This window comes from Anoplophora glabripennis, unplaced genomic scaffold, assembly GCF_000390285.2.
Source record: "Anoplophora glabripennis isolate ALB-LARVAE unplaced genomic scaffold, Agla_2.0 scaffold159, whole genome shotgun sequence".
Classification (NCBI taxonomy): Eukaryota; Metazoa; Arthropoda; class Insecta; order Coleoptera; family Cerambycidae; genus Anoplophora; species Anoplophora glabripennis.
In genome coordinates, this window is record NW_019416271.1 from 670,658 (window position 1) to 684,437 (window position 13,780).

At 34.7% G+C, this 13,780-nt stretch overlaps 1 protein-coding gene across 1 annotated transcript in view; it reads right to left on the reverse strand.

The window, feature by feature from the left end:
• LOC111693161 overlaps positions 1-3,323 on the reverse strand; it is a 4,613-nt gene extending 1,290 nt beyond the window's left edge. Inside the window, exons 1-3 of the mRNA XM_023457347.1 lie at positions 3,106-3,323; positions 2,825-3,046; positions 2,246-2,765 (exon numbers count right to left, since the gene is read on the reverse strand). Coding sequence (XP_023313115.1) covers positions 2,246-2,765; positions 2,825-3,046; positions 3,106-3,276 — 913 coding nt within the window. The 5' untranslated portion in view covers positions 3,277-3,323. The remainder of the gene's footprint in view (positions 1-2,245; positions 2,766-2,824; positions 3,047-3,105) is intronic.
• Between the last annotated feature and the right edge of the window lie 10,457 nt (positions 3,324-13,780).

Here is a 13,780-nt window from a genome sequence, read left to right on the forward strand (position 1 = left end):
TGCTACTCTTCGGCCAAAAGACATAACTTTTGATAGATTTTTTATTAAATATCAAAATGGCCATTGTCATCGTGTTGTAATGGGCATACATAAAATTTCAAAAGTGCCAAAAGATGTTGCATCATTTTTAAGGTTGCCAAATCCACATGAATATACGGGGCATTGCCTTAGAAGAACCTCGGCAACTATCTTAGTTGATAATGGTGGAGACATTACAACCCTAAAGCGACATGGTGGATGGAAATCTACCAGCGTCGCTGAAGGATACATTGAAGATTCTGTAAACAATAAGAAACAGATAGCGATGAAAATATTAAACCCATTAGAGTATAATGAACCAAGTACATCAAGCGAAACTGTAAATATTGATCCTGAAAATAATTTAATCGAAGACTTTTCTGTTAATAATGGTACAATTGTTAACACTGAAACTGAGAACCTTATTACAAGTAACGTATTCAACGACAGAACTGTAAACTTTGAAAAAAAGACAGCCAGCAGCGCTTTAAATATCAACAACTGTACCATACAAAATTGCACATTTAATATTCATGTTAATAAATAAAGTTTGATGATAGACATGTAGGTAATTTAGATGTTTATTCGTTTAATTCAAATTAAAGAAAAATAATTGTTACATTTGTTTTTTTATTCATGAATAAAGTGGTTAAAACTGTCATGTTTAATTAATCAATAAAATGTATAAAATGTATAAAATAAATAGTATTACCTACCTACTGATTTTATTTTGTGCTGAGATTAAACATCGCGTTATCCGCTATAAATTTTCAAAATTAGTAATTTTTTATATTCACGCTTGAAGAAAAAATAGTATATGTCACTCGGAGTGGAAGGCTCATTATGTGTTTTGCCCAATTTGCTCAGCCTCGGCTAATGCCTCGGCGAGCAAACTTTTTTGCTCAACACATAATGATCGCCTTCTACTCCTAGTAACATAATATACTATTATTTTGCTAATAAACAACAAGATTCAAAGAGAATGTAGTTCATCCTAAAAATGTTGTAGGTCGTCACAATCGCTTTATAGTCCAGTCGAATTAGATCATAAACTCTGAAAACTTCAGAGTTTATGATGATTTATAAAAAATTATTACTAGACATTTTATTGCAGTTTATGACGGAGTACGGTATGTAGAACAGAGTCCGAGACTGGTGCGTGGTGTATACCATTTTATCTACTCCCACAGTTCTTTATGGTTCATGAATTAGGTTTTATTTTTTGACATTTCTTACTAAATTCATTTTGACATTATTCGAAATCTTGTAAAGTCGCCTTGGTTGTTTGGATATTGTCGTTTCTAAGGTGTTTATAAACAAAGCTACATGAAAATTGCAATTTTGCTGGTTTTGAATTATTATTGTTTCTAAATGAGTGATTTTCACATAGAAAGTCGAAAGTGTGCTACGGACGAGTATATAGAAATTTCAAAGAATGGTGCCAGAACAAACATACTGGTGTTTCTGAAATGTCACTGCTAGCATAGGTATTTCATGGAGAAGTCAAGAACTTTAAAAGTCACCGGCAAGTTTGTGAAGTGAATACTCAATGATCAAGTCACATATTTTCATAGAGCAGAACGTGGATATATCGAAATACCCCCAGCTGAGAGTATTCTTTAAACGTAAAAATGACGGCTATACCTACACCAAAAAGTCAAACGTTTTTACAAGAGAACAAGTCAACGATTTTCTCGTTCAGGCACCCGATAACACATATTTGCTAATGAAGGTAGTGACGGTCTTAGGCATTGCAGGAGTATGCCGTTCTGATGAGTTATGCAAACTTACTTTGGATGTTAATTTCAAAAATTTCGATGACATTATTGTAGTTACAATTCCCGATTCTAAAAATAGTGCCACGTATCTTTACAATTACTTCTCGTTTGGGTTCTGTTTCTCACCTAGAAATTCTCAAGAAATATATCAAGATTAGATTGGAAATTAAAAATAAAATTTCACGCTTTTTTATACGCTATCAAGCAGGTAGATGTTACAACCAATCCAGTCGGTAAGAATAACCTTGCACTGCACAGTTTTTGAAACTAGAACATCCTGCAACATATACAGGCCATTCATTCCGAAAACTGAACCATATTTTATTTATTTGCGTTATTACAGATAATAAATGTACAATTTTGAAATGTTCCCTGAAAATTACTACCGCCACTGGAAACAATTTCTTCTTTTGTATGGCTGGAGCTTCTGTTCACTACAGTCGAGGTACCTGCCTCTTTTAATGGCAAAGTAGACAACATACGCGCCGTTTTATTTCTCAATTTTTTGCTACCCTCCAGACACCCCTCCGCCACCGTGGAACTTTTCCAACCTCCGTGTCTTTTTAAGTTAGTCATAGTTGCTCCTGCATTAACTAGAGCAGTAGCAGAAGTGCGACGAAGGCAATGTCCCGTATAGGAAGATGGGTTTGGCAATCCTAAATACATTGCGATTTTGCTGGGAATTTTCCCAAACATGTTTTTTCCAATTGGCTGAGATGTACATTTATTTTGTTGGAAGCGCAAAAAAAATCGTTCAATACCTTTAGGACGTAAAGACATATAAAGTCTTAATAAAGGCAAAGCAGAGAACTCTTTTTCATCCACAACTGTAAATTTCTTCGATACACCAGTTTTACTTTCCGGTACGTTCACTACCATAACGGAATCCCGGTCCTCTATATCCGATATCTTCATATTCAAAAGTTCCTGACTTCTGCATCCTCCAAAATAACCCATAATCAAAACAACCTAAAACAAAAAAAGGAAATAAATACACACAAAAAAAGGGAAAATAAGAAAAAAATTACCTTATGCAGTAAATGAATTTCATTAGGAGCGTTCTTTAGAAATCTGATAACATCATTAGGAGATAAAACAGCAGACTTTTTCGGCTTATAACTCTTACTCTTCCGTTTCAAAAAAGCCTCTAGTTCATTGAACTTGGCGATATCTCGTTTCTCATGTATATTCACCTTCGATTTTAGCATTGACCATTTAGTCCATAAAGAATTCGGACTATACGTTTCTGACTGCAACGAATAAACAAAATTACTACCAAATCTACCGAAAAACATAGAATATTCCTTACCAATTCTTGAAAATATGCCAGTAATACAGTTTCAGTGGCATCTTTTGGCATAACATTATTCCGTGTCAGCCACTCCAGATATATCTTGTATTCTTTTTGGTATACGGCTTCACTTTTCGATGGAATTAATGATTCTCTTGCTTTTTCAGCTTTTTTCAAAATCTGCTCCATTATATTTGGGGTAGAAAACACGTTTTTAACGCAAACACAGCTTGATAACAAAGTCCTGTTTATAAACAAGTAACAATTCTGTTTATAAACACGTAACATAGCAACAACCTAGCAACAACAAAACTCTTATAATCAATGGTGCCCGATTCAAATATACTGAGAAGGTAATAAATTGGTACATTTTTTCCGTTTTAAAAATAAACAATATTTTATTGAAATCGGTCAGAAATAAAATTATCTATGTACCACGGGAATTAATGAGCCTTAATAACCTCAGGCAATTGCTGTCCCTCGGGCCGGACGCCCTCGGGACTCAAACTTTGCCATCGGTAATTAAGGCCCTTATAATTCCCTAGATACATAAATAACTATAACTGTTCATGTGTAAAAATAAATATGTATTTGCAGTTTTGGTAAGTGTTTTAATAAATATCTATTTCGTCTTCCATGATATGTGCAAGGCGTTATTAAAAAACTTAACTGAAATAGGTTTCAATTAACTATCCTTTTAAATGGATAAGGTATTTATTTAAAAAAAAAACTGCTTAGAAAATTCAAAATACCAAGGACAAAGGATATGCAGTTTCGTTGAACTAATTCTTTAAAGAACCTTTGGAAAGAATTGATTTGAAAATGAAAATCGCCTAGTCCAAGAAAAATTATCTAATTTTTATTGAATTTATATGTGACTACGATTATTGTTAGAAACTGTTTAATGGTAACATAACTAAGAGAATTAATTCTCTCTATTTGTTTTGTCATTTGCGGCGAAATAAAAAAAATAACCGCGTGTCACAAGCATTGGATATTTGATTTTTATACAGGGTAGATGATTTTTTTTTCTGGAACTCTTCCCTCTGACAGTGGCTTCAGAGTTTACGTAACACATTGTGACCTGGAGTTTTTAAAAATCATACATGTAGGTCCAGTAACGTCGAAAGGGTCGGTATTGCATTCCATCGAAATTTCATTTATCCAACGAGGGGGGAAAACAGAATTCATATCGATGAAACTGTGACACGCGATGTGTCCTATCGGCAATATTGCGGGCATCGGGGCATAAAGCGCCGCCGCCCGGGGCAACAGCTGACGACGATATCACATCGCGCGCCCACCGCATCGACATTATTAATAAAACAATCATTCGATCGTGTGATTGGATTTCGTTGTGTTCGTATCACACTATTTGCAGCAGCAGCGGTAATCCCTTCCCGACGTGTTTTTGGCGGATATTGTAGCAATAATAGCTGCGTTTAATGGGTGTGAAATTTTTGTCTTTTGTTTTTTGTGAATGTAGGTCGCGTCTAGATTTGCGTTTGATTACGAAAGAGGGATGAAACTTGGAAAGAGAGCGAATATTGGTTGAATTATCGGCTTCTACTCGTATATTATGTCGTCCTTGACTGGCAACACGTGTAAATTTTATAAAATTATGTTGAGTGTCGAATTGTCAGAAAACCGATAAAAAAAAGTATTGATACTTTATTAAATTCTGCTCTGTTATTACTAGAGACCGCACTTCGTTCGCAAATCTCAGGTCCGTACTTCAGCCGACGATCTCAATATTTAAATATTCATTAATTCTTCACAAAATAATAATAGTGCCAGCTAATCGACAAAAGCACCTTGTTTATTTACCCCGCACGTGTCAAGGTCATGGTAGTTGGGCGACGGGCGGGAAAAACGAATTTCATTTCAAGTCATGCATCAATCATCAACATCATATCAGTTGCATGCTAATCTTACGTAAGGACATGTCGCGTCTTGTCCAGTAACAGTACGGTGTATATGCATATTTTTAATTATAAGTGTTAGTTTTATTATCTCTGTAAAAATGTCGCGTCAGCTTCCCGCTCGCTCTACGCTACGGTCGAAAACTGGCACTAAGGTGCAAAATTTGTGAATGCGTTATATCGTGGAATTATAAAACACGAATTGCGGAACACATAAACTCAGAAAAACACAAAGCTTGCGAAAGTAACAGTATGACCACCAGTGAACGTCAAAAACAATTTAACGACGATTTGATAAAAGTCATGGTTGGGCGTAATATTGCAATGAACAAATTAAATAACATGAACTTTAGACAATTTTTGCAAAACTGCGTTAATGGAAAGTATAACAATGACACCGTGCCCGCAGAATCCACGCTGGATCCATGGATTACATAGAGTCTCCAAGACGATTAAAGAGTGCTATCCCAATGTCGACAAATTGATAGCTAATCTTAAGAAAATATTTTTGAAAGCACCAGCCCGGATAAATTTGTTCAAAGAAACTCTTCCAGGCGTACCACTACCTCCAGAACCTGTTTTGACACGTTGGGGTACGTGGTTAGACGCAACATCTTATTATTACGTACACTTTGACGGCATAAAAAGTGTTATACAGCAATTGGATTCAAGTGATGCTACTTCTATTTTATGTGCTCAAAGGATATTTAACGATCCTACACTTCGTGAAGATTTAGCATACATACATTTTAATTATTCACGAATACCGTCAGTTATACGCCGTCTTGAAGTAACTGTGACATCATCAGAATATTCAGTAAATAACGCAGTAAATAATGTTTTAGACTTGCGACAGTTTATTTCCCAGTTGTCAGGACATAGTGCTGAACGTGTGAAGAAAAAAATTTATACCGTTTTGCAGAACAATCCGGGATTTCTAACTGTATGTCGCATAGTAGATCCTTTTGAAGGTAAAGAAGTAGATTTTTCTGAATCCACCCTAAATATGCCATCCGTTAAAAATTATATGTACTTTAAATATGCCCCAGTAACATCTGTGGACGTTGAACGTACGTTTTTGAAACTTAAATGGATTTTTAGCGATAAACGCCACAACCTAACGCCTGAACATTTACAGCAGTTACTGGTTATTCAAGTTTACTTCAGCACTGCAAGTGAATAGGTGTAGAGCTCAGTGTAGAGTGTTTTGTAAACTAATAAACTTAACATGAATCATAGTGGACATTATAAATCGTCAGTACAAGGCAAGACTTTGATTTTTACTTTTTATATGGTGTTTGCACCTCAGTTTCTACAGAATTTAACTTAGCGTCCTGAGTCCGCCCCTGATAATGACGTGCGAATGAAGTGCGGTCTCTAGTTATTACAACATCAAAACGTTTTTTCAAATAATCGAAAATACCTAACATAAACTCTATGAAATTTCAAGACCAATATAAAATAAAGTAAAAAATATACAGGGTGTTTCACCTAAAAGGGATTCCTCTGTAACTCTGCACTGTAACATTTATAAAAAAAAATTTTTTTAATAAAAATTGCCTGGAATCATGTGGGCAATGTAAAGAAAATATTCATTCATTTCACGTGGGCGCTACATAACTTTGTTATTTTAAATGGAACACCCTGTATATTGTTGCGCTTTTGAATTCCTTGGTTAATGTTAAGGAGAGTTTATTAAATGTACATGGTGTTTAAAACTTACCGTTTTCGAGATAATCAGTTGTTTTTGAAAAAATCACGATTTCGGCTCTCTAAATGAGACTAGACAGCGTCTAAACCGTAAGAGTTAGAAACCTGCAGTTTTCATAATTCGCTTTGGCATAAATTACTCTATCTTGTCATCTGTGAGCAAAACGTGCACGTTATTCAGACTCGGAAATACTGAGACCTACATTTAATAATCTTACGAGTTTGAAAAACTTTTTTTTTTCAAATGGAATGACCCATATTAATTGTCATGGGTGAATGCAAAATTGGATGCCCTTTGGACTGATATAAGGTTGTCCATACTTATCTTTAACAGTTTTTCAGAAAAATCAGGTACCTTTCTAAAGTCCGAAAAATTAGCTATGTAACAGCATCAAGAAGGCCTTGCAAAATCACTTTTCTCACATTTTATCAGGCCTGGGACTGACAGTGTCAATATTTATTGGCATGTTTAAAAAGTGGTTTGACAAACAAAAGTAAACCACTAACAACTAAAACAAAACGCAAAACGAAACAAACTGAAACTCGGAACACAACAAGGAGAAGAATGCTTAGACCGCTGATTTACCTACATCAATTACTCGAAGTGTCCTCCATTTTGATTAATACACAAACGAATTCGGGTTTTAAAAGATTGTTCAACATTGGTCAGCATGTCTGGTGTAATTTCTTGAAATGCTGCTGTAATGCGCTGCCACATATCTTCGGTGGTAGTTGATGGTGTAACGTACACTTTGCTTTTTATAAATCTCCATAAAAAAGTCGCAACTTGTCATATCTAGACACCTAGAAGGCCAACTCACTGGTCCTCCGCGCCCAATTCATCTGTTGGGAAAAGTTTCGTGTAAAACCTGACGAACCACAGCGGTATTGTGAGGTGGAGCACCATCATGTTGCATCCACATTCTTTGAAGTGTAGCTAAAGGAATGTCGCCTAACAAATCTTCTGGAGTGTTTGTTAAAAAGTTTAAATAAACTGCTCCAGTTAGATGCTATTAAAAAACGAATTGTCCGATGACATGGGTTCCCAAAATTGCTCCCCACACGTTCAAAGACCATCGCTATGGCTATGAGTTGTCCGGAATTGGTGAGGATTTACTGTGTCATAATAATGGCAATTATGATAATTAACGAAACCATTTTTATGACCCGTTTAAAAAAATTATTATCAGCCCGAACCAGATTCAGACGTTTTGTATCGAAAAATTTATCTTCAGTGTATTCGTTCAAAATTTCTCTAAATTTTTTATTTAGATTTCTTTGTTTATTGAATTATCGTACACTGTAAGTGTCATTAGACCCTGTGAAATCCATCTCGTTATTTAAACTATTACCACCACGCATTAAAATAAAAAATTATTAGTTTTATTCCCGTGTCCATAGTTATTTCTAGGCTTCTCGAGTGCTCAAAATTCAAACAAATTCCGATCTATTTTTTTTAGGATATTCTTACAAATACATCTGACATACTCTTTCACAGTTGTGGTTACAGATATAATAAATTTCGATAATATTACGCTGATTTTCATTTTCAACCTTTGCTAAAACGAANTTAAAAATTATATGTACTTTAAATATGCCCCAGTAACATCTGTGGACGTTGAACGTACGTTTTCGAAACTTAAATGGATTTTTAGCGATAAACGCCACAACCTAACGCCTGAACATTTACAGCAGTTGCTGGTTATTCAGGTTTACTTCAGAACTGCAAGTGAATAGGTGTAGAGCTCAGTATAGAGTGTTTTGTAAACTAATAAACTTAACATGAATCATAGTGGATATTATAAATCGTCAGTACAAGGCAAGACTTTGATTTATTCTCTCACACTTTATCAGGCCTGGAACTGACAGTGTCAATATTTATTGGCATGTTTAAAATGTAGTTTGACAAACAAAACTAAACCACTAACAACAACTAAAACAAAACGCAAAACGAAACAAACTGAAACTCGGAACACAACAAGGAGAAGGATACTTAGACCGCTGATTTACCTACATCAGTTGCACGAAGTGTCCTCCATTTTGATTAATACACAAACGAATTCGGTTTTTAAAAAACTGTTCAACATTGGTCAGCATGCCTGGCGTAATTTCTTGAAATGCTACTGTAATGCGCTGTCATATAATTTCCGTGGTAGTTGATAGTGTAACGTAAACTTTGCTTTTTATAAATTCCCATAAAAGTCGCAACTTGTTACATCTGGACACCTTGAAAGCCAATTCACTGGTCCCCCGCGCCCAATTCATTTGTTGGGAAAGGTTTCGTGTAAAAACTGACGAACCGCAGCGGTATTGTGAGGTGGAGCACCATCATGTTGCATCTACATTCTTCGAAGTGTAGCTAAAGGAATGTCGCCTAACAAATATTCTAGAGTGATTGTTAAAAAGTTTAAATAAACTGCTCCAGTTAGATGCTGGTCAAAAAAGAATGGTCCAATGATATGGGTTACCAAAATCGCTCCCACACGTTCAAATACCATCGTTGGCTATGAATTGTCCGGAATTGGTGAGGATTTACTGTCATAATAATGGCAATTATGACTATTAACGAAACCATTTTTATGAAAAGTAGCCTCGTCGGAGAACATGACCCGTTTAAAGAAATCATCATCTTGATTTAACATCTCAAGTGCCCACTGACAAAACTCCAGTCTCCGCTGATTGTGAGAGTCTAATTTTAGTAACTCTTGGTGTAATTGGTTGCGATAAGGATGTGCTATGCTGTGCTTTTGTAAAATCCTATGTATCGACGTTGTACTAATACAATTGCAAGGCTTCTTGATGCTGTTACATAGCTACTTTTTCGGACTTTAGAAAAGAACCTGGAAAACTCTTAGAGATAAGTATGGACAACCTTACATAAGTCGAAATGGCTGCATTCACCCATGACGATTAATATGGGTCGATTTGAAAAAAATTTTTTCAATAAAGTAGGTACAGGTTTTGCTAACAGATGACAAGATTTTTTTCAAAAACAACTGATTATCTCGAAAACAGTAAGTTTTAAACGCCATGTACATTTAAAAAAACGCAATAATATACACGGTGTTCCGTTTAAAATAACAAAGTTATGTAGCGCCCACGCGAAATGGAACACCCTGCAAAGCTAAAAATATTTTCTTTACATGGCTCACGTGATTCTAGACAACTTTTATTGAAACCATTTTTTTTTAATTTTACAGTTACAGAGTTACAGAAGAATCCCTCTTAGGTGGAATACGCTGTATTTATGTCTTTTCTAGTCTACAATTTCTCGTATTTCCATATAGTCTACATATGTCTACGGTTAGAGTAGAAAAGAGGGAAAATATTTTTATTTTTCATTTTACGAGAAAACGGCATTCTTGATTAAAATTTTTGCTAGTCTTTAAAATGCGGTTGGCATGGAGAAATTTCATCTTGCGTGTACAGGGTGATCAGAAATTCGGTAAATCGTACAAGAATAAACTGCCTTTGTTTTTAACAATATATATTGATGGTAAATTTCGTTTTGTTCCTTGTCAAATATTAAATATTTGTATACAAAATATCCCTTTTATTTCTTCCTTGCACAATTGTAATATGAATGATTAACAGAAGGTGCCTATAATAAACTAAAATTACCTAAATCACACCAAATTCCGCATTGCTGCACTGCACTGCCAGGCCATTTGTTGACGACCGAATTTGCGGCCAGGTGGCCCAATGCAGCTGTGTTTGTGCCGCGTTTGCCCGCGCGCCCTTTCTTCAACTGCACTGAAAGAAATGCGTTTTATTCTTTATTAGAATTCTATATACCATTATAAGACCTTTGTATACTATATGTGACAGTTAAACAGGTGAATATTGGGATATAAAACGCGTATTGCTAGCACAGTTGTATAGTGACTATAAACCTTATTCTTTATTAAATTATTGTATAACTAGTATACAACGTTTTTTATGCCCTTTACAAAATAATAGCAATAACTGTTATTAAAGTGTTCCATATCGTTATTAGAACATCTAGTACTGGTTATAAGTTTTATAATAATAAATGTATTAAACTGTTGTATACTCTGTATGAGTTAAAAACATATGTCATTAAGTTTTCAGAAATTTTATTGGATAACTGTAATTACAAGCTAAGGTTCTAATGTAAACATACATAAAACATACTTTTAAGCATTAAAAATGATGACAAATCGCTCCCAAAACTGTCCAGTTTATTTTCTTAGCAACGATGCACCCGTATTTTCTTGTATTACATGAGAATTTGCACTATAACTCTTCCACCTTAAGAATGAAGCATCCCCAGAAAGGTTGAGCTTCTTTCCATATAATTTTATTTCCTCTGGTTGATTGACTTTATACCCATGCTCTTCTTTGTCACCGTTAACCTTCTGTTCCTCCATCTTATGTAAAACTTAACATCAGCGATTTCTAATAGGACCTACAAAATAATAATTTTTAAGATTTAGACAAGATTTACATTTGAAAAAACAAAACAATTACAAGCCATAAAACAGTTAGATACTTACATAATAATTTTCCATTTCACACAACGCGATATGATCATGTATCCCACAAAACATGTGCATATACTGTCCATTTTCATCAAACTAGACGTGTGTAAGTCGATGCACAGCGGACTGTCGGAAATTTTACGATTGTTGTATTTTCTCTTCTTGAGTAAAGATAATAAAGACGTTGTGGTTTTGTGTGTTTATTTTGACAATGATTGAACATGTATGGACAATAAAAGTGGACTGTATAAGATAGTTGAGTACCGTTCTGCTTCATGCATAGCATGCTACTGAAATCTTAGAAGGGATGAGCTCGTGCGGCGAACCCTAAATCAGCGGCTGGAATAGCCAGGTTTCTTATTGAGTCGGCGCACTTCGCTCTCGGGTCTGACATATGATTATTATTACAAGACTATGAATATAACTTAACAACGATCATAACCGATTATGCACCGAGAGGTGACGATCACTTAACCATTATAAGATGCGTTTTACACGTTAAAAACGGAAACATATTCAGTATAAGAACGAATAATTCTGTTAATACAATTGTTATATACAAATTCGGATACTGGTCTTTATACAACAAATCTTCCCTACTATACAACTGGAATATAAAGTCTATAACACCTAATAATGTATAAGTAATTCATTATAACCTTTATTTCATAGATGCATAAGGTGTATTAAGCACCTTCCAGTTAAACTGATTGAATAATGAGTATGGAGATGATTGCTTTTTTTTAATAAAAGTTGTATATTGGTTATAAAAGTTTTAATATGCGCTATACACATTATTCTAGATAAACAGTTTAATAAGCCCATTTCTTTCAGTGTGGGCGATCAGACCTGTATATGGGTATGGCTAGATGGGAACAAGTTTTTCAAATATTTCAATGCCGAGTTGCTGCGACCGAACCTGGTACATACTGCCAACATCTTGGTTCTTCAATTAAGATCGGAAAGACTTTAACATTGCGTACGATCTAAAGCATCATCTGCGTAAGCTTATTTCGAATGTTGAAACGTTTCCGTGAACGTTTTACCCAGTTACACGCAAAATTTTCGTTGTATCGTTGTTCAAGAATAGCGCACATTTCAAAAATCGTCACTAAAATTTAAACAGATTGCACTCAAATAACAATATCACGAAAACTAAATGAGATATCAATAATTCAAGATATGTGGTTACAGAGGAGATTATGCGCAATGCAATGCTGCCAACCACAACACCACTAATATCTCTATTAGTGCATAATTAAAAAGGTTATATTATTTTCTAAAAAAACCCGTAAAATATTGATACAAAAAATATATCCTTTGTTTTTTTCATATTATATGCTTGAAAACAAATTGCAGAATAAATTTTTTGGAAATGGCCCATGACATGACATAGCCCACTAACTGTGATATTTCATTAAATACGGAAGAAAACATTTACTTGGCGTTACGACTTACCTACCGCAAAAGACATAAATAACCTTTTTTTTACCTAAATTTCCCGTGGCTACATTTTCTTTTATGACTTAAGTGTCACCAAACTTGCCCGGGCGAGCCCAACCGTCAATCACCGGCTTCAATAACACATTTTTATGGGTGCGGTATTATTTTTGAACGTGAGAAAGGCTTACACCCGAAAGTGTAGTCAGGGTGATCGAATGGAAGTTTCCAAGAAATAAACAAATATTCATCTCAAAGTACGAGAAGTAAAATACTTAAAATATATCAGAAACAGAGAAATTTGATGTATTTAAAAAAAAATTCTTGCAAATCTCTGCAGGATTCCTTTCCTGATAAATTGTTTCAGAATTAGAATAAAATAATTCATTTTTGCTGAAAAATTACTCGCAAATATTACATTTTATGAATTTAACCAAAATAAATGTTTGAGGTAAACATAACCATGAGAGAACATTACCGCCTCCAATTTTTTTTTTTAGTTTTTTATTTAATCATCCCTAACCTTCTATTTTTGGGTCACTCCTCTATTCTGTTCAAAAATGTTCAAATAAATCTTGACTGACGGAGTATACGCAACGAGACTTCTTCGCTGAAATTTTGCGGCGATCTCCCGGACTACAAGACATTTCTCATAGCCGGGAAGGTTTTATTAAAGACTAGTGGACACTGCCTCCCTTCGCTGCCGTCAATACATCTCCCACTTTTACTACATTTTAGCCGTGGTGTTATATTGCCGAGATTTTATTCGTTTTTGATGGGGAAAACGTATTAGACAAATGTGTATATCGCGGCATCAGGGGGATGATTTTTTCTTGTATCGGCGGCTTTAGTATTACTAAAATTGCAGTAAAATATTTGTTTTTCGTTTCGGTGGCAATCCGAAGGCAGAAGTAAGCCATAAAAACTTTGCTCACCTCCGGAGCGTCCCCTAGAAAATAGTTCCGAAGGTTTTATGTTTACAAATACAGGGTGTTTCATATTCATCAGAGTTGGTATCTCGGTTATTGTGAGAGCTGTGTACAATAAAGAATTGAAAATGAATTTATTTATTTATTTATTTATTTATTTATTTATTTATTTATTTATTTATTTATTTAT